Source organism: Mytilus californianus, unplaced genomic scaffold (assembly GCF_021869535.1).
Source record: "Mytilus californianus isolate M0D057914Y unplaced genomic scaffold, xbMytCali1.0.p SCAF_2, whole genome shotgun sequence".
Classification (NCBI taxonomy): domain Eukaryota; kingdom Metazoa; phylum Mollusca; class Bivalvia; order Mytilida; family Mytilidae; genus Mytilus; species Mytilus californianus.
This window is the reverse complement of record NW_026262668.1, coordinates 16,834,312-16,856,706: the sequence shown is the minus strand read 5'-3', so window position 1 is coordinate 16,856,706 and position 22,395 is coordinate 16,834,312. Positions and strand designations below refer to the sequence as shown.

The window sequence follows — 22,395 nt, the reverse complement described above, 5'->3', positions numbered from 1 at the left end:
ATTGTGGACCTTTTACTGATGTTTAATACTTACAGGAGACCCATAGCACACCCTGTAAATGGTTTATCAGATAAAAACAAAATCACAAATCCATTTTTACTAAAAAGAAGGAAAGTGTTTCAAAGCAGAATTAATTAACTATATTTTTGTTTGGTCCATTTGGGTAACAACAGAAAACAATTATGTCACCTGGAGAGGCATTTAAGTATTTGTGAACTGTTTTAAGGTTTAAGACCCCTTCTGTAGGCCTGTTTTTTTAAGAAATTTTCAAAGTGTAATAGTATCAAAAAGGAGCAAAAATACTGATTAAAAGAGACATGCATTCACAGAAATTATATTTATTGTCTAATTGCATAAAATAGAAAATATGGATTTTGTGGCAAATCAAGCTAAGATTTTAGTACAGAGACTTTCTTTATGAAATTTGAAACCTAGATAACTCACTAGTTTATCTATGTTATGCTAGAGTTTATTGTTTACAAAAAGTCCTAAACGACCTTTACAATAAAAAAAAACTTGTGCTGAGTAACTAGTTGAGCACACCCTTAAAGGTGTACTTGAATTGGTCCATATATGTACTTGTTTTACCTAAAATCTCTTCATGCAGTATTCCCCTATCTATTTAGTAAATAATATCAAATATAAGAGTATACGAGGAAAGGCTGTGGATTTTCTATAAAATTTCCATATGTTTAGCATCGAAACAACAAAAGGGTAGATCATCCTTAATACTGACAGTGAAGTTTTACTATAACAACTCATAGCAAACAATGTAAAAGTTCCTTCAATGGGTGACTAACATGTATTAATGTACTAGTAACATCTTCACTGCATGAAACTTTAAAGTTTATTCCAATGGTGGTACATGAGGGTCTGGATGGGGATCCTTCATTTCTGTATTCTTTAATTTTTTAGGCCATTTTTCTTTATTCTTTATACTTTTTGACCAATAGTCTTTATATTTTAGCACCTAGTTATACTCTATTCTTTATTTTTTGGGTCCATTTTTCTCTATTCTTTATATCTTTTGCACATCATTCTCTATTCTGTAAACCCCCATCCACACCCTCAGACATGTACTCTAATGTATTTAACATTTCATTTATATTAACCTTTGTAGCTATAAAAAAACATTGTAATGACAAGGTAACCTGAGTGAAAAGGTCTCAAGATGTCGTTCAAAGTCACATTCCTTTTAAAGAAATGGAGATATACAAAAAAAATATATCAAATTTAAAGAATAAATTAAAATATTGTAATGTCTTAGATAAGTTTACATCCCAGGAGTCCATGGTCTATGGAACAAGGCTGATGGTAGCGGTGAGCAGTGTGTTGAATTAAACTCGCTCATATATTTAGATGCCTGAAAAATTAAAAAAAAGATTTGCATTAATAAATGATATAGGGGTAGCAATCCAAAATGAAGACTGTTCCATTTAAATAAACATGGAACTCTGGAAAGGCACTTCGAAATCTCATCAATGGGAGGGTGTCAAATACTCTTTTTGAAATGTGAGAATGTAAATAAAATTCTAAAATTGTCTATTTATGTGGTTACCCTCTTTTCAAAGTGACTTCGCCGAGTACCATGTATGTTTCAAAAGAACAGTGTGATTTGTATACTGTAAATTCTGAAATTTTACCATACATTTAATATTGTGATTGATGAACAATGGACAAACTTTGAGAGATTTATTTTTGCGATTTCGTGAATTGTTGCATACAAATAATGCACACATCCTTAGAACAGGTCTAGATAAGTTATCTGGACAAGGGGTTGTTTGTAGATAGATTTTTTTAAGAAATCAGGGGGAGGGTTAAGATCTCACTAATCATGTTTAACCCCACCGCATTTTTGCGCATGTCCCAAGTCAGGAGCCTCTGGCCTTTGTTAGTCTTGTATGATTTTTAATTTTAGTTCATTTATATGTTTTGGAGTTTAGTATGACGTCCATTTTCACTGAACTAGTACACCTCTGGGTGTGGGATTTTCCCGCTGTGTTGAAGACCCATTGGTGGCCTTAGGCTGTTTTCTGCTCTTTGGTCTAGTTGTTGTCTCTTTGACACATTCCCCATTTCCATTCTAAATTTTATTCTAGTCAGAAAATTTTGGAGTACAGTTATCGTACTCAGACTCAGAAATGAACCAATCAAAATACCCCGTTTTGATGTTTCAACATACATGTTGTAATCCGCAAAATTTTTTGCGGTCGTATAAAAATGTAAATTATCTGGTACATTTTCAAATTGTTTTTATCAAACCAAAATCATTGCATTAAACTATGGGCTTGTAAAGGACTGAAGCTTTTCATTAACCCCATTACAGTGGTGATAGGTTAAGATGATATGATCAGATATATGTTGTAAACTAGTTAGACCACTAAACCACTAATGACCTCACATGTGACTATTTCTCAAAAATGATTATCACACAGTGGTGATATTTCTTTGGCTCACACTTTACGTAGTTTATACAAAAACAATTATGCATGAAATATTTCCCATTAGATTGAAACAAACAAAAAGCAATCAATCACTTTGATCATAAGCAAATGCAAATTTCCAAGCTTTCCTTAGGTTAGATGTCTTGCAATGAATCTTAATATTGTGTGATTTTTTGTGAATTTTTCATAGACATTAAATAACAGAAATAAGACCTTTGTAAAATCTTTTCACTTGAAACAAAACTTATGATGTCAACTTACCAAAAATAAAGTCATGCTTTCTTTTTCTTCCTGTGTAAAACCTTCACCTGAAGTAGAAAAGTGTGTAACAACAATCTACAGATAGTACAGTGCAAGTTTAACAAGAATGCACACATTGTTGTGTTAAGCATACCATCACTCATAATACAAAGTATAAAAAAAACAGGAAGTTTGTGTCTGACAGATGTGAAAAGCCCTCACAACTCATCACTGTCTGGCTACTGACAAAATATGAAGTCATTCTGTTTAATATATCTTGAGAAAAGTGTGACCAAAAATATTAAGTTCAATCAACATACTGAAATTTCAAAGTACATGTATCTGCAAACAGGAATTAAGTGTCCGATAGATCCAAAATGTGCTCAAATATTACAAATTGTCAATTTCAAGCTGCCATCTAAATATGAAGTCATTCTGTTCAGTAGTACTTGAGAAAAATGTGACAGAAATATTTGTTTGACAAACGCTCAAACGTAAGGACAAACAGCTAGACAAAATGGACCCAAAATCTTAGAGTGGGGGTATAATTTGAATATCCTGGTTTTATTAATTATAGAAGGCACAAAACTGGTGCACAATGTAAATAAACTAGCTATAGACAATAATGACTGGATGTAAATTACAACTTTTAAATTTCATTTGAATTGACTGAGTTTAACATCATCTTCTATTATATGATTTCAATGACATCAGATTTATAGCATCATTTGATTAGTGACTGATATTCAACCAGTCACATATCAGTATCAAGTAGATAAACAGCATTTGCCATTTTGTTTTTTGACTTAAACATGAAAAAATGAGTTATACACATAGATGGCCACCTGTTGCAAAAACAAAAAGTCAGGGAGGACATCCACATATAATTTAAAAGTACATTTAACTTTGTTGGACTCAAATATTCCTTTTTGGACAGTATCATATAAGAATTAGATGGAATAAATTTCAAGGATCAAGGTTATCATTCCATGTAAAAATTTCTTTGTGTTTGGTTATTTGTAGAGTATATTAATATGTAAAATAAAGGGATTCAAGCCTGAATGAATTTTCAGCTTTAACAACAGATAAATATAGATTCTACCACTGCATTGAGTATTCTACCATATTTATACTCTCGAGACAGATGAGTTTTCAAATTTAAAAAACGATCAAGAATGGAGAGATATTGCAAAATAAAGGGATTTATCATCAGACATGGTCGTCTTTTTATTACCTTACAATAACGAAGTTACAGGAAACAAACAAGTTTGTTGTCAATTGGAAGTTTTACCAATAAAGAACTATGATCAAACAAACCACACATTGATTATAAAAAAGTAAACTAGGGAAAGTATCAATCAGGTAAGAAATATATGTATAACTCTTTTTTTGGTTAGGCTGTTTTAATAAGAGGGTGTAAAGAAGGAGGTTATTGTTAAATTTATCTATCTGGTGTTCATTGACATCATAATGTATGTAATACAAAATGTTTTTCAATCTTAAAACATCATTCAGATATAATTTGAAATTTTTCCTTTCCAATTATCTTTATACATATATTTAGACCTTTTTTATATGAATAAAAATTCTTAAATTTGAACTATATATATATATCAAACTCACCTATTAAACAAGGAAAACTATCTGAATTTTCATTTATGTAAGATTTCATTTGTGAAAGGCAAAGATCACCATCAAAAATGTCTTCTGAAAATAAATACAAAATTTAAGTGTTCTATGTGAAAAAAAATTCTTGAAGCAATAGGTTAAAACTTGAATATTTAACCTTTAGTGAACAAGATCAAATTCTCCTACACCTTCACATAAATTATGATTTCAGACAGTAATATTGTCTTAAACAAATTTATTTTAGTAACTATGACCTTGACCTTAGACCAAGAGACTTGATAATCAACAGAGATCGTCCTCTTAGTATTCATATTCAAGTCAGATTGCAATCCCATATGTTGTATTTGATTTAGAATCCTAACAAGACTTTTCTGCACACATTTTTTGTTTATCTTTAGTTACTATGACCTTGACCTTAGACATAGCATACTCGAAATCATTAGGGATCTTCCTCTCATTACATGTTTTTGTATATGCAGGTTATATCTCTTATGTAGTATTTGATTGAGCATCTGGAAACCACTGTTTAGCACAAATTTCCATCTTATTTTAAATAACAATGACCTTAACCTTTGGTGTAATGATATATATTATATGTGACCATATATCTAAATAAGGTTGCAATCCGATATAAAGTATTTGAGATAGCACCTGGATACGAAAATAATTAACTGACTGACTGATGAGTCAAAACTATAACCCCCCCTTTTCATGGTACCTTTTGGTTTAATTAAACTATAAATAGATACAAATTTACCAAAAACAAATATGACAGTTTCTAAATACCCATGGTTCCTGTGGCTGAACTAAGGTCTATTTGTTTTTAAACATTAAAAGTATCTAGGGGATGTAGTTTGAAAAAAGGAGGGTGATCCACAGAAACAATTCCTGAATTTTTCATGCATTTTTTTTCCCCACAAAAAAGTATATGCAATAATGAAAGCTTCAATCACCCTTTCTTTCTGTTTGTGATGTTTACATAACCTCCATATCTTCATAAAAACTATGTAAAATCTGCTTGGCATACTAAAAATAAAACTGACATTAAATAAACACCATACCTTGCTGTGAAATGGGTTTACTTAACCATCTTGATAATACACTAAATGTTGTTTCATCTACAATATTTGGGTATCTGAAAAGATCAAATTATTTCCACTGAAGAATATTTTATCATGGTATAAACATTTAAATTGTACTGAGGTATTATAAAATAACGATTACCTGTTTTGAGGTAAACAATACATGTATGGTGATTAAGTGGTATTAAAAACTTATGAAAACTATACTGAGGTAATATAAGTGTACTGAGTTATAACATGGTTATTAAGTGTAGAGAGATATAGAAAATAACAACATTGTCTCCAAATATAAAATTTGTTTGTACAAGGCTTAGAAACAGAAAGAATGCAAGGCTTTATGGATCCTTTCTGTTCCTGTTTCAAGCAGAGTAGAAATAAAATGTATATTTAAGAAATAATTCAAGACCCCGTGAATTGTTTTATTCTAATTGGATAAAGACAGCAACTCTTTTGGATCAAAGAGTTCTAGGTGAAGGCAAATATTTGCTCTTTCTGTAATTGAACACACTATTTAAATTGACGTACAAGATGATGAGAACTGAGTTAGTGACATGCTTAAACGATTTACAATAACATACTTAGACAGGTTAGTTTGTTCTCTTTATACTGCAAGTCTTACAACTGTTTCAAATGAAATATTTTGAGTAAATCCCACCAATTTTTTATTTAAAGCGGACCACGTAAAATTCTGTGAACCTGTATTCTTTATTGACTTCATTAAATAAAACTCTACGGAAACACATAATCAATGTCACAAACAAAGCGATATAAGGTCAGTGACTGTATACTGTGAAAGTACTTTTATTCATGGGTATCAATTTTCATGGTTTGAGTGGAGGTTACATGTTCAAGGGTTCTTAAATTCATGGATTTTAGTTTTCTGAAGAAAAAAATAGAGTGAAGAATTTGAAGCCATCAGAAACAAAGATTCTTGAAAATAATCATATGTCGTTTTATATTTTGTGCGACATTGCAAAATATAAAGGTTTTAATGTTCACTTACTTGTTCGTCCTTCATTACTGACAACATATACCAAATTTTAAATAAAATAATTGCTTTCCGAAAAGAGCTGATTTATCTCGGCTTACAATTTGTATCCATTGAAGGAAATTGCATAGTAAACATTTTAATCATTGAACATGTGTAATCAGAAGTGATGACACTGATTAGCCTGAGATTGATTGATCAACAAGATTAACAATCAACAAAGGTTTTAATTGGACCATAAACAGGTCACCTAAAGAAAACGATTACATAAAAAAATACTACAAATTTACTTGGAATTGAAGAAAAAATTCTTATAAAATAAAAAAGCAAGCGCAAAATGAAATTCTTATTTTTTGTATGAGAATTATAAGGAGATAAAATGTACACTTCATCATCACATATCATCACTGGAAGTCTGACTTTCATCGATCAAAAACTAAATTTTTAATGAGAATTGAAAGGTTAATAGTCAGACAGATAAAGTTTAGGTTTTCAAAAGATTAAATGGATAAAACCCTGTCTGAAGTTGTATAATTATATAGTTCATAGTGCATTTGCTGATATTCGATGTATTCTCTAGATTGTATGCCTGTATCCATGTAGTCAAACCAACATGGAGAATTTTCCATGTCTTGATTTGGACAACATTTGTTATATTTCGTTGGACACTTCAATTCGTGGATAAAGCCTTCCACGAAAACCACAATAATTGGTACCCTACGAATAAAAAGTACTTTCACAGTAGAACAAATGAATATATGGTCAATTTAATTTTACTGTGCAGAGTTCTAGTATAAATTATGGTGATGAGATCTACAAGGTTATTATAATAAAATGATTACCTGTATTGAAGTAGATGCTGCAGTAAATAATTTCCTCTATTACTCTCTAGAACTGTACCTCGGCCATCACCTCTGCAAATTTGAAAAAAAAACCCAACAAAATCAGATTCTTCAAATACATTCAGATCCATAATAGCAGTTACAAATGTCTTTTCTACAAAAGTGACATCATCAAATTAAACTTATCACCAAATTTGTATTTACATGAGCAACACGACAGGTGCTACTTGTGGAGCAGAATCTGTTTACTCTTCTGGAGCACTTGATATCACACTTTGTTTTTGGTGGGGTTTTGTTTTTTAGACTGTTGGGTTGCAATTTCGTTGATTTTCATTTTTTGCTATGGCGTTGTCATTTTGTCTTCGTCTTGAGTTTGAATATACCTATGGTATCTTCCGCCTTAATTTTACAAATTTACTAATTTTGGAATCAAATTCAGATTCAGCATTTAAACTATTTTGTCTTATTTTTAGTATCCTTTATATTTACAACCATACTGCTTGTTTAGAAAACTTTGAGAAAATCAATTTTTGACTTTCTTTGTTTTTCACTTGTATCAATAAATCAATATTTATGTAACCAATTGTTTTTATTGATTTTTGGGGAAGAAACTAAACTTTCAATCACAAATTCCCAATAGAATATACCACTGAATTATTAATTAACATTTCTATGCTAAAAAACATTTGATTTAATTTTCCTTTTAATAAGTATGAACCGCGACTTACTGAGTTGTAATCATTTCATCCTCTAGTCTTCTTATAAGCAGTATTGGACCTGGATATCTAAAATTTACATTTCTAATATTTAACATAAAATTACTATCCAAGCATTCTGGGCATGTAAATTTCTTAAGTGTCTTCAACAAAATATATACTTACCTGATTTTTTTTTACATTAAAGAATCAATGTTATTATACAATAGTAGTTAACACTAAACTTTTTTTTATCATTTTCCATACATTTTATGACTGCTTGCAATGTTAGAACATACTTTTTAAAAACTCTTCACACAATTTTAAAGCATTTTAATGATATGAAGTTGATATGGAAACAAAGAACAGATTAAAACACGTTTAATGGGTTACCTGCATAATTGCTCACTATTTTCTAAATTCAGGTAGTTGTTTATTGTTAGTTTTGTTATGCTATCTGGAAAATAAATTAAGTGAAAACTGAATTAAGCATTTTATATACATATTATACTCTCTTTGAAAAAAAAATGGTTCTGAGACTTGTATTTTTTTCATTTTCCCCTTTTCTAATTCAGTATATTTAATATTTTCACACAATAATTCATGTGTGTTATTCATCATGGATATCTGTAGTAAACTGTTTCTTATTCATCACGGATATCAGTAGTAAACTGTTTGTTATTTAATCATGGATATCAGTAGTAAACTGTTTCTTATTCATCACGGATATCATTAGCAAACTGTTTGTTATTTAATCATGGGATATCTGTAGTAAACTGTGTGTTATTTAATCATGGATATCAGTAGTAAACTGTGTGTTATTTAATCATGGGATATCAGTAGTAAACTGTTTGTTATTTAATCATGGGATATCAGTAGTAAACTGTTTGTTATTTAATTATGGATATCTGTAGTAAACTGTTTGTTATTCATCACGGATATCATTAGTAAACTGTGTGTTATTTAATCATGGGATATCAGTAGTAAACTGTTTGTTTTTTAATCATGGATATCTGTAGTAAACTGTTTGTTATTCATCATGGATATCAGTAGTAAACTGTTTGTTATTCATCATGGATATCTGTAGTGAACTGTTTGTTATTTTTCATTGATTCCTGTAGTGAACTAAAATCTATGATCATAGTTCCCATAATTGATAACTAACTAAGTTATCAAATATATTCTTCTTAAATATGATCTCATTAATGTTTTATACGTTGTTCTTTTGCCTGATCTAAATACTGGGGTACTAGATAATCAAAGCTACAGCTATCATATTAGAAGTATGGATACTCAATACAAATATGACAGAGCACTGAACCAAAGATTTGTTTCATTTAGCAAAATGGTAGCAGTCTAAATGTCAGAAGTGCAAGAATTAAGACAGAAGGGTAACATTCAAGGGACAGCAATATTTCATACCAACCTTTTGAGATAACTCTCCAGAAATGTTATGATATTTATAAACTTACTGAAAGACTTGGGCATTCTGGCTTCAGCTAAGGGTAAAACATGATCAAATGTTGCATCTAAAATCTGAATAAAAGAAAGATTCAAAACATTTTTTTATTTCATTAAACACTTTCTGTACTATTTTTTAAACTAGATATTCTAAAAGTGAGAAAAAGCAACAAATCACAAACAAATCTTTTCAAATAAATATATATAAGCTATATTGTAGACAATGGTTTGTTAATATCTAAATGTATATTTTTTGTGTCATTTGGTCTGATTGACATATGGTACTTTTATTCTAATCTTATTTTTGACACTTTGAATGCTGGATGCCTTCAAGTCTGTCTTATGTACTAAGGGATGGCAGTGTGAAAAATAAAGTACATTTCAATAGAGGAATTCATAACTGCCAACTTTTCAAAATCTCCATGGGGGATTTAAAAAAAATGGCATAGCTCTAGACCGGTAAGTGACTCACTGTCCAAATTGGAACTATGTCTGTGATTTTTGTTTTTAGCATTGTGTACGAGTTTCAAAAAATGTTAAAATGTGGATGAGTAAAACTTAAGTCAGAGTGCAGAAATGAAAAAAATTAGCAATTTTCCAAGTTATAAAGGAGCATTACTCTAGAACGGTAAGTTACTCACTGCCCAAATTCAAACAATGTGTGCGGGTTTAGGTTCTTAACATTGTGTATGAGGTTTCATAAAACTTGGGTAAGGAGAAAAAGTTAAAATGCGGAAACGAAAATAGGATGGACGGACGGATTGATGGCCAAGGATGTCACTTAATGCCCCAATTGCCTACGACGGGGGCATAAAAAAGTATAAACTCAATTAGTATCTCACCATTATTCACTGATAACAAAATAAGCTCAATATCTAAACTTTAAAAAAAACGGCATTTGTTGGATTTTGAAGGACAAGTAGCACTATAAGCCCGGACCATTGTGCAGCCGTTCATAAACAAGTCTTTGTTGTCTAGCATAACCAATATTGTGACATACACCTTGATGGCATACTTACTACAAAACTAATATCAGGGTAATTCATAGCTGCCCATGTGGCTGAGTATCCTCCAATAGACCAAGCAAATAAGGCTATATTGTCTGGCATGAACCCTAGTTTATGAATCGCATACTGAATAACTGAATCTATAGCACTCTGTTCCTGGTCTGGGAGGGGTGCACCCTATCAAATAGGAGTAAGATTTATGAATCATAATGTGATGATAAATATGCAAATATATTATTTCGTTTTCAGCATACTGTGGATTAATTTATATTTGTGGAGACCAATTTTTGTGGATTGAGGAAAACTTGGATACTTGATTTCCTCAGGTTTGAAAAATTCTTATTATTCAATTAAATAGTCTTTAATGTAAATAATGTGACTGCCTAGAGATCCATATACATATTTTTGAATAGGTCAATTAAGCTAAGTTTGATTGCTGTAATGCACAATAAAACAATGAAACTAGTCATTGCTAGTTTTAAGAATTAGATAATAACATCGAACTATGGAATACACAGTTTCTTGATTATAAAGAATTAAAATAAAAATAATTTATATGATCATACAATGGTTTTTACGATCAGATCCAAATTTGAACATTTCCTTTATTTTGTGTCCATGATCTGGTGTCAATTTTGGGACAGTGTGATGCAGGCATAAGACAAATCATTGTAAACTTGGAAGTTTTGTTCAGATGACAGGAAACTGCATTATGAAGGGCTTATGGCATTGTGCATCATGTCTCACAGAACAAAATATAAACCTCTGAGACACAACTAACATTCATCCTCATGTTCATTATACTTACAGAACTGCCAGCAAATCCAGGATGATTCCATCCTAATACAGAATACCCAGCTTCCATTGGTGTAACTGTACATCCAATCTCATAAAAACCTGCATTGCCCTCACAGCATATTACCTAAAAGAAGTTCATATTAAGTCAGAACTTCTCACACTTCACAGCTTATTACTCTTACAGCATATGACATTTGATCCAAAATATTGGTATACATTCTAGTTCTTTTGCAAATTTTAATCTTATTAGACCTAACACTCTGACCAAATACTTGGCTTTCTGCAGTCAGTTTTCTTCAATTGCAACAATTTGTACCTTAAAACTTTACCCACTTTTACAGATTATTAGGTAAATGATATCCTTGGGGACTAACACACCTTCTTAATATTTTCTGAAAGAATCATCAATGATCATTAACAGTCTTCCAGTAGTTTTATGTAGATTTTTGGTCATCTGGTATCATTTGAAACAATGACAGCTAAAAGTTTAAGAAGTCAAAATTGTAAAAAAATTGAAAAGCTGTTTAACCAAAACATAAAAAAATAGCCACATATGTCTTTGGTCAACTTTGTTGCAGACCTTTAAGTTTTGTATAAATAATTGGCAATTACATTATACATGTATTTACATGCCAATGTTTACCTACCAATGTTTTGCCATTACTGCCAATGTTTACCTACCAATGTTTTGCCATTACTGCCAATGTTTACCTACCAATATTTTGCCATTACTGCCAATGTTTACCTACCAATGTTTTGCCATTACTGCCAACTGAATTACGTCTATCAAAGAAGAGAGTATCAATCTCATTCTTATCTTCTGTCTGTACCTTGGCTCTCAAACCATGTTTCTTTCATAAAAATAGCAGGTTTAAATTAGTGTTCAGTTAATGACTGATAGGAAATTTAAATCAAAGACAGAGATTTGTTTACCAAGTTTATAGAAATTGTAAAATACATTATTTTGTGGATCTTTTGGTTTAAAAAAGCTTTTTTTTGTCTATTTAGTCTGGGTTAATTGTGTGAATATAAGAAAGATTTTAAATATACTTACATGTATACCAAGATTTAACAATTGATGTATCAGAGAGAAGTTTTTTCGTATCTTTTAGCTTTTAATTCCTTTCAAAATGTTTTTATTTAAGTCGTGCTAATTTTATATCATAATTTTAAAGTTAATTAAAACCACAAATGTCAAATCCTAAAATAAAACCATGTAAATTGAAATCCTTCAATAAAAATATTTCAAGACTAGATCAAGATTAATTGTAACACATATAGACTTACCTCTTCAATCAGTTTGGATCTATTCTGGCATAAAGTTGGTTCTATAACAAACAAAATTCAAAAATTCAAATCACAAATAAAACTGTGAGTGAGGTTAAAAAGAAGATACTCCCTGCACCCTCCAAATACTATTACCACATATTGCAATATTGAATAAGTAAGTTTGATTATCTCCCCCTTAAAATGTATTAAACAAGATTATATTTCTACATGCAAATCCTCACGTAGTGTTCTACAACTGTAAATTTTCAAAAATATCCATGTTGCACAAACAAAGCCTATGGAAAGACAGACAGATAAAGATTGTGTATACCACAAAATCTTGTTTGCATATTAGAGTTCAAATAATGTCAGAAAAAATAAAATACTTTTTACAATGAACTTTTTATATTGTCCTAATATTCTCTGTTCGTAGGAGACACAACTCATAATGTTTAATCAATTTGTCAGCAGTAAACAATGAAGGTTAATATAATTAAGTAAATCAATGTTGATGTTACCAAGCAATAATAACATACCTAGTAATGTATTCATCAGGGCTGTAGCTCCAGGATACATCATACGTCTACCAAATGTGTGTGCACACATATAGCTACAAATCAGGACATATTCAATTTTATATGAAATGGTATGAAAGAGCAAGTTTTAAATTCTATATTCAATGGCAAAATTCTACAAGATCAAATGGTGCTAATGTATGCATATAAAATATTTGAATTGATATAAGAATTATTTGATTTTTGTATGTTCCTTTTTGTTTTTATATGTAATAAAATGCTTCGCTGGGGCGCAGCTTGATACGACCGCAGAGGTCGAACCCTGAACAGTTGGGGCAAGTATGGACACAACATTCAAGCTTGATACAGCTCTGAATTTGGATTGTTATTAAATATTTGACACAGCATAGGTTTCTGACACAGAAAGAATGTGGTCTAAGAACTTGAATTTTTTTAATTTACCTATTATGGTCCAATGTCCAAAATCAAAATACATGGTTAGATTCAGCATATCAAAGAACCCCATATATTCAATTTTTGTTAAAATCAAACAAAGTTTAAATACTGGACCCTATCTTGGACCAACTTGAAAACTGGGCCCATAATCAAAAATCTAAACACATGTTTAGATTCAGCAAATCAAAGAACCCCAAGAATTCAATTTTTGTTAAAATCAAACTAAGTTTAATTTGGACCCTTTGGACCTCAATGTAGACCAATTTAAAAAACAGGACCCAAAATTAAAAACCTAAATACACGGTTAGATTTGGAATATCAAAGAACCCCAATAATTCAATTTTATATGAAATCAAACAAAGTTTAATTTTGGACCCTTTTGACCTCAATATGAACCAATTAGATAACGGGGTCCACAAATAAAAAATCTAAATACATGGTTAGATTCAGCATATCAAAGAACCTCATATATTCAATTTTTGTTGAAATCAAACAAAGTTTAATTTTGGACCCCAATTTGGACCAACTTGAAAACTGGGCCAAAAATCAAAAATCTAAATACATGTTTAGATTCAGCATATCAAAGAACCTCATATATTCAATTTTTGCTAAAATCAAACAAAGTTTAATTTTGGACCCTTTGGACATTAATGTAGACCAATTTGAAAACTGGACCCAAAATTAAAAATCTAAATACACTGTTAGATTCGGCATAACAAATAAATAAATGTGATCAAAGATTTTACAAATCTAATGCGCCATACTGTGCAATTAAAGATTACTTCTTGAAATTTTTCAATATTTGAAATTTGAAAAAAAAATAATATTTGAAGAATAATTCTTATTAATTTCTGAAATCTGAAATGAGAAAAAATTGGCCCCCCACAATTTCTTTTTATCCCCCCCCCCCCCCTTTTCCCCCAAAAAAATTCTTTCCCTCAAGATATGGTCATAATCTCAATTCAAATTTCCAATGGAGTTGGCAACCATAATTACCCATTTAAATTTACCATAGTGCTAACTTAATCTATTTTATAATAGAATTAATAAAAATATAGTGTCAAATCTTTCATATGGATTTTTTTGTAAAAAAAAAAGATGAAAACATTTGCAGATATTTTTACTGGTCTTCCTTTATAAATATGCATTTCTTTAAACATAATTTAAAAGCAGTGTAAGGGAAGTAACCAAAACGTTGTATTTGGATTACCTCCCTTACACTGTTTTAGATTATCTTTATTGTTCATTAACCATTACTTTATACATAATTTAAAAGCAGTGTAAGGGAGATAATTTCAATGATGTATTTGATTTATCTCCCTTACACTGCTTTAAATTATGTTTTGTACTAAAGTATTTGTCCATTAACCAGGACAACCTTGTTTTTCCCCCTTTTTTGCCCCTAATTCCTAAACGGTTTGAGCCATAACCCCCCAAAGCAAATCCTAACCATCCCTTTGTGGTATGGAAACTTGTAGTATAATTTCAGAGAGATCCATACACCGTTCCACAGTTATTGTCTGGAAACTAGAAAATGCTCATTTTTGGCCCCTTTTTGGCCCCTAATTCCTTAACTGTTGGTACCATAACCCCCAAAATCAATCCCAACCTTCCTTTTGTGGTATTTAACCTTATGATTAAATTTCAAAAAGATCCATTCACTTAAACTAAAGTTAGAGTGCGAAAACCAATATGTATTCGGACGACGACGCCGGACGACGACGCCGACGCCAACGTCATACCAATATACGACCACAAAATTTTTTTGCGGTCGTATAAAAATTAGTGGTCCATGATTCTAAAACACAAATTTTAGCTTAAAAATGGGATAAAACAAGGGAAATCAAAATAGTGGTAAAAAAGGTGGACTAATTCGTGAGACAATATTCCTTCACACACTTAGCAAAACCCAAAGCATTACTGTAAATTCATAAATGTTTGTGATGTTTTTATAATGTGAAAATTTTGATGATATATGTTTCACAAAAAATTAAAACTTGAAATCTCAATTTTGATAGCATTATTTGTATTCATCATTTCATGAAGGCACAATAATTAATCTCACTTTGTCTATTGCTGAACCTTCCCAATAATAAATGGAAACAAAAACTTCTAAACTTACAGAATTTTTATTTGTTAAAGGTGAGCGCAAACGTAATGATTTTTGCACGCAAATGTAATGGTAATGCGTGCAAATAGAATGCACCGATACAAATAAGGAGCAGGTAAAAATGATATTACCTTTATAATGAGTAATTTGAATTGATATGCTTGTAATAATTTGTGTACCTTACCTGACTAGTGTTGCAGGATAATGGAGAACTTTAGATAGACCTAATGTAGCAGAAGATTTTGGAACCTGTATCTTTGTTCTTTTCACTTCCCTGAAAATATAATGATTTACTGTGAAATAAATCTCTAATAATTCTTTATCCCAAACATGCATGAACTATGGTATTCAAATGGATAAGACATGTTTGAAAATATTTTAAAGTAGGGTTAAAATAATTTCTGATTGAAACTACATGAAAAAATCAATAATTACCGTAGTATTTTATAATCTAAGACTGTCATACAAGTGGGAGATTTAATCTTATAAAACCTGGTTTAACCTATTACTTTTCTTTGCCTGCATTGTCAAGAATGTAAAGTGATATAAAACCTGGTTTATCCCATCACTTTACCTTGCTTGCATCAATGTCAAGTAGTGATATAAAACCTTGCCTGTATCAAGTCAAGAATGTAAATGCATTCTTCATTTGTTCCAAGTTATTTGTTTTTGCCAGTAAATTTGGATGGTTGAGTTTCAATGTTCTTTGTAGATTAAGCGAGAGTCAATTTTAGAATTTGACGTTCATTTTCATGGTAGAAAAAAGTATTTGACATAGACCCATCAACTGATCAGCACTTAGGGTGCATTGTGAGTGCTTATTGGCCATATCATCAATTATTGCAATAAAATTGCTTTGAATATGAAACAACAAATATATACATATATAGAAATATATGTTATTTTTTGTCATAACATAATTTTTAAACAAATTAAAAATCTATATAATTGAAAAGTTTATAATAAACATGTTTTTTCTGTATTTACCTGCTATTTACATCACTCCATTTGAAATCAATTGGCCAGCCCCAGAATTCAAAGTCATAACCTGCTAACATTTTCTGGAAAATAATAGAAGAAAAAAAGTCCAAATTACTATCAACAAAAAAGTATTGATTTCATCTGTTTATAAAATAAAAAAATATTATGTCTGAGGACACGAATGCCCAACTCAAGCTTGCTTATAATGTGAAAAAATAATTTTGAGATGGACGGAAGGACGAAAAGAAAGATAGACAGATGGAAGGAAGAACGGAAAAGGGTAACACTTAATGCCCCCTTTGCCTAGCGGTGGGGGCATAAAAAATAAAGGTTAAATTTATATGCATATTCTTGACAGGATCATTGATGAAAGCATCAAATGACCGCAATATTCTAAACATAACTGATACATTAAAGTGCTTCCTATTTGCATTTGTTTGGCAAAGCCGCATGTTGAATACATTGCAATTGACTATGCAGAGAAGCCGATTTTGGGTAAGTATCAATGAATCAGCAACCTAACAACATATGTAAGTATAACAAAAAAGACATCTTGAGGTCAATATATAGTCTTACAAAAGAAAGACCTAGAATCATGTTTCACAGTGAACTACTTTAGCATTATAAAATATCAATTTACCCTATTCTGTAGTGTACATGACTTCTCTGCTGCAAGCAGTATTTCAAGGAATAAGGTATAATCTGCATTATATGCTCTCCCTATACCTGACAAGATAAAGATCATATATACAATATAAAAACATTTATAAATATCCTCCAAGTATAAATTAAATTTCAGTAATTTCTTTTTTTTATTTTGAAAGTAGTTTCTACAACATGAATTTCCTCATATTTCACTTGAAATTCATGATACTAGTCCAAGTAGAAAATCAAATTTCAGTTTTAAATAAACAATTTTATTATTATTATTATTATTTAGTTTTTTGTATTTCAAATTAATAAGAAGGTTGATTCTATGCACAAACCATTAAATGCTCAAGTGTGTTATATCAATTAGTTCCTTACAAGTTGAAAGCAAACCTTTTGTTGGAACCCTTTTGAGGTACCTAACATAACAAAGTTTTTAATTGTCAACATACTGTATTATAAAAGTATTATTTTCAGTTGTTTCCTCTTCTAAAATAAAACTTACAGACACCTGTCCATAAATCCTCTAGACTTATTTAGAGGATGTATATAACCCATTACTTTCATTGATACTTGGGTAATTTTACGTTTATTACTTCCCTTGATGCTTTGGTAATTTTACATTTATTACTTCCCTTGATGCTTGGGTAATTTTACATTTATTACTTCCCTTGATACTATGGTAATTTTACGTTTATTACTTCTCTTGATGCTTCGGTAATTTTACATTTATGACTGCCCTTGATGCTTGGGTAATTTTACGTTTATTACATCCCTTGATGCTTGGGTCATTTTACTTTTATTACATCCCTTGATGCTTCTGTAATTTTACATTTATTACTTCCCTTGATGCTTGGGTAATTTTATGTTTATTACTTCCCTTGATACTTGGGTAATTTTACGTTTATTACTTCCCTTGATGCTTGGGTAATTTTACGTTTATTACTTCCCTTGATTCTTGGGTAATTTTACGTTTATTACTTCCCTTGATGCTTGGGTAATTTTACGTTTTTTACTTCCCTTGATGCTTGGGGTAATTTTACATTATTTACTTCCCTTGATGCTTGGGTAATTTTACATTATTTACTTCCCTTGATGCTTGGGGTAATTTCACATTATTTACTTCCCTTGATGCTTGGGTAATTTTACATGTTTACTTCCCTTGATGCTTGGGTAATTTTACATTAATAATTACTTCCCTTTATGCCTGGGTAATTAATCTTATTTTTAAGTTACCCATTTCCATGGAAAACATAATAATTTTACGTTTTTTACTTCCCTTGATGCTTGGGGTAATTTTACATTAATAATTACTTCCCTTGATGTTTGGGTAATTTTACACGTTTACTTCCCTTGATGCTTGGGTAATTTTACATTAATAATTACTTCCCTTGATGCTTGGGTAATTTTACATTAATAATTACTTCCCTTGATGCTTGGGTTATTTTACACGTTTACTTCCCTTGATGCTTGGGTAATTTTACATTAATAATTACTTCCCTTGATGCTTGGGTTATTTTACACGTTTACTTCCCTTGATGCTTGGGTAATTTTACATTAATAATTACTTCCTTTTATGCCTGGGTAATTTATCTTATTTTTAAGTTACCCATTTCCATGGAATCCATAACACATAACAGAAATAAATTAAAATAATTCACATCAATTTAAGAAAATAAAAGAAAAATGTGTCTGAAGATATGAATGCCCCTCTCAAGCTTTGCAACAAAAATGGGACGGACAGACGGAAGGTCAAGGGTAACATTTACATAAAAATATGAAATTCCAGTACTCAACAAAAGACACTTTACTTTGATATGTTAATGAAAAATCTGTACGTTTAAACTGTAAAAGTAAAGGACAGATACTTTATCTTGAAATACCAATACAATATCTTTGATTGTATAAAACTTACCTCGCATCATATAGGCCAGACCATATACAAATGATATTGACAATACATAACCAAGTAATGTTTTACCTCCTTCCTGAGTAAAATATCCTGTAAAATATCACACCATTAATGTCTACGGACAAAACTTGGACAATACAGTCTAGAGATGAAAATTCATATTGGCCAGGTTGTATAAGAATAACACAAAATAGAATGGTCTTGTTCAATTTTTTACCATGTTTCTCTTATGGTTGGTCTGTTTCTCCACGTGCTTAGTGGAAAAGCAGCAAATACCAATTTTAAAGTCTTTGGTTTCACCCAACCAGGATTTATACCTTATAATCATTCCATAAATAAAATATAGTTAAGATTTTCTTGTAGTATCTGAGAAACAGATCTGCTAGATGGAAACTTCAGGACATGAGGCATCTGTATGCAATATATGACGAATCCAGGTATTCTACCTTCTGATATTTAAAGCTTTAAACAAAAAGTTTATGTCACCACTTGAATAGCAATGTGATGTTAATCAGAGGCAAAAATTGCAACATAAATATGTAGTTTAACAGCGTTTTGAATAAAAATAGTTTACAACTAAGCTATTGTAGGTCATGTATTTATATCTAAAGTACATATTTGTGAATATAATTAAGTTTGTACCCTTTCAATTATTTACTTACCCCTCCTGTACAGAACGGTTAGTACTACTGGTGAGGTCCAGTAGGTAAATGAGTAACAAAATCTTATCTGAAAATCAAATGTTATTTTTTTTTTTTAATTCTGGTCAAATTTATATAGTTTGATGCTCCTGCTTATTTACTAGTTATAGTTTGATAAATTCTCATCAATACCAAAGGTGTTTCATCAAATTTCACCAAATTGATCTTGGGTAAAAATGGGATTTTACATGTTTTCAATAATTCTAGATTTGTTTTTGTTTCACCATGGATTTTAACTTAAATTTTCCTAAAAAGATTGCCTTGTATATGTCTACTGGAAATAATTCCATTATATGTATGTTTCATAAGAATCCATACTTTAGATTGGCTGACATTGGTCTAGAGGCATTCCTAAATTAGATGTTATTTTCCAATAAAATCCAAACATTCATGACAGCCCGTGCTTCCTGTGACAATGTCACATCAATCAATAGGATAATAAAGGAAATATTTGATAAAACTAAAAATGTCATGGTAATGATGGTTGTAGCATAAAATATAATTACAAAAGAAGCATTCAATTTTTTAATTAAAGAGATTGAGAAACAATTTAATAACTACACATATCTTTACAATATGGTTTGGTATTTAGATAAACTTACCACATTAATTACTTTGTCTGCACCAGATTCTATTATATTGGGAACATATGCTTTACCCTAAAAAATAATAACACATTTATAATGTAAACTTAATATGCATGATCACATTGTCTGCACCAGATTCTATTACATTATTGTATATTGGGAACTGCATATGCTTTACCCTAGTAGAATATAATATCACATTTACTAAAATATTAAATAAACATGCATGATCACATGGGGTTGTCTTTACTTCATCATTCTAGAGCATAGGATATATAAACAATGTACCAATATCAAACTTTGCAAAATAAAGAGTTTTAATAAGTGATATACAGAAGAGTAGGCAAAAAGACATGGGTAAAACTATATTTAACCCAGTTAAGCATGTTAAGTATGAATATTAGCTGGATTTACCATCAATGGTTCATTTTAAACTGACAAAATCACAACCTTTAACATGTAAACTATGAAGAAGATCAAAATCGTGGTACAAAAAATGTATTTGAAAAAATGCCACTGTCAAATGGGGATTAATTAAAGTAATATTAATTGTTGAGTATTTTTTAATTGAAATACAAAAAATACAAAGAAGCCATACAAAAACTTAATTGTTTTATTTTCATCCATTCTTCCAGGGTTTGTTCACCCACCTGTCAGTTTGCCCAGACTTACCAACTATCCCATTTATGGGGGATATCGATCCCCCATGAGAGGTATTGACCTGAATTTTGAAATTCTTTATTATATTAACTGCACACCTCAAAACAGGCATTCAAAGGAGCAAAATTTAAGTCCTCTTGCACTTAAAATCCCCTATGGAGATTATGAAAAGTTGGCAGGTATGTTTACCCTCCTTTTCAATTTAATACATTTTTATTATTGACCTTGAAGGCCTTCATGGTTTAATGTAGTCATCGTAGAGCAGCAAAATATAACGACTGAATTATTTTGGTTAACAATTTGTAAATCTGATTACTAAAAAGTATCATGAAAATCAAAAGGACCTAACCCTCATTCACAGGTTTAAGGTTCATCATAACAAATGGACAAATATGGCTGTATTTCACCTAAAAAACTACTCTGTGTACAGACTTACCTGTGCAGTTTGGAAAGTTTTAAGGCCTGGCATCCACTAGATATATAAAAGTTAAATTTATTTTGCATATCAGAAAGATAAAATCTTTTTTGGATTATGATGGGCATTTTTTTTCCTTCCTGCAGAAGGTGTAAAAATAAACAAACACCTGAATTGCATTTGATACTGTCCACTCAGTTACTACCTTTAACTCACCTTTAGATGTGTAGACATCTATTGTCCATGCCAATCAAGGACAATCAATACAATACAAATCAGTTGTTACCTGAGAGGGAGCATCTCAAAATTATATCCCAACTTAGTTTATTTTTACACCTTCTGCAGGAACGGAAAAAAATGCCCATCATAATCCAAAAAAGATTTTATCTTTCTGATATGCAAAATAAAGCCAGGCCTTAAAACTTTCCAAACTGGACAGGTAAGTCTGTACACAGAGTAGTTTTTGAGGTGAAAATACGGCCATATTTGTCCATTTGTTATGATGAACCTTAACCTAACCTCATACTATAACCCATTTGAGTGACTGGTCATAAGCTGTTGTAGAGCTGAGGCTACTATAAGTATAACACACTATATAGTCTCAGTGTAGAGGAATGCAAGTTTATGATAGATATTTGTTCATTATCATGATTATAAACCTTGAACTTTTCAACTTAGCTCATTTGAATATGTTTATCACCTGATGGGTATCATCACTGTGTTTTCTAAATAACCGAGGTCCCCTACAGCATCTGTATAGATTGTATATTTGCCGAATTAATGACATTTTGCTTGTTCAACAAAACATCTCTTATGGGTCAATGTCAACTACGTTTATATTGAGAAAGGATAATAATGCTTACTTTCAAACCCTTCAATAACAAAGAAAAGGAACATTCGGGGTTGAAGTTCAAATTTAAAGTAAAGTCTAGAGAGCTTCGAAAAGATAAATACA

General features: G+C 30.7%; 1 protein-coding gene across 2 annotated transcripts; it reads right to left on the bottom strand.

Annotated features, from left to right (window-relative positions):
- Positions 1–322: 322 nt before the first annotated feature.
- LOC127729356 (phosphatidylserine lipase ABHD16A-like) lies at positions 323–22,295 on the bottom strand. 2 transcript variants are annotated; one of them, XM_052237129.1, is made up of 20 exons: positions 22,141–22,295; positions 20,381–20,437; positions 19,740–19,806; positions 19,081–19,167; positions 17,158–17,243; positions 16,524–16,597; positions 15,721–15,810; positions 12,992–13,065; positions 12,474–12,514; positions 11,936–12,037; positions 11,197–11,310; positions 10,401–10,565; positions 9,393–9,456; positions 8,314–8,377; positions 7,954–8,010; positions 7,226–7,297; positions 5,375–5,448; positions 4,308–4,391; positions 2,706–2,752; positions 323–1,363 (listed from the first exon to the last, which is right to left on the bottom strand). In XM_052237129.1, the coding sequence occupies exons 1-20, from the start codon at positions 22,225–22,227 to the stop codon at positions 1,274–1,276; spliced, it is 1,596 nt and encodes a 531-aa protein (XP_052093089.1). In that variant the 5' UTR covers positions 22,228–22,295; the 3' UTR covers positions 323–1,273. The 2 variants fall into 2 exon arrangements, with proteins under 2 accessions (XP_052093089.1, XP_052093090.1); XM_052237130.1 differs by having other exon boundaries at positions 4,308–4,388.
- Positions 22,296–22,395: the final 100 nt, after the last annotated feature.

Excerpts from the sequence above, each read along its gene's own strand:
- LOC127729356 (XM_052237129.1), bottom strand. The coding sequence starts at position 22,227 with ATGTCATTAATTCGGCAAATATACAATCTATACAGATGCTGTAGGGGA. Across the intron at positions 20,438-22,140 it reads ACAGTGATGATACCCATCAG|GGTAAAGCATATGTTCCCAA; the intron begins GTGATAAACATA and ends ATTATTTTTTAG. Across the intron at positions 16,598-17,157 it reads CATGTACACTACAGAATAGG|AAAATGTTAGCAGGTTATGA; the intron begins GTAAATTGATAT and ends ATTATTTTCCAG.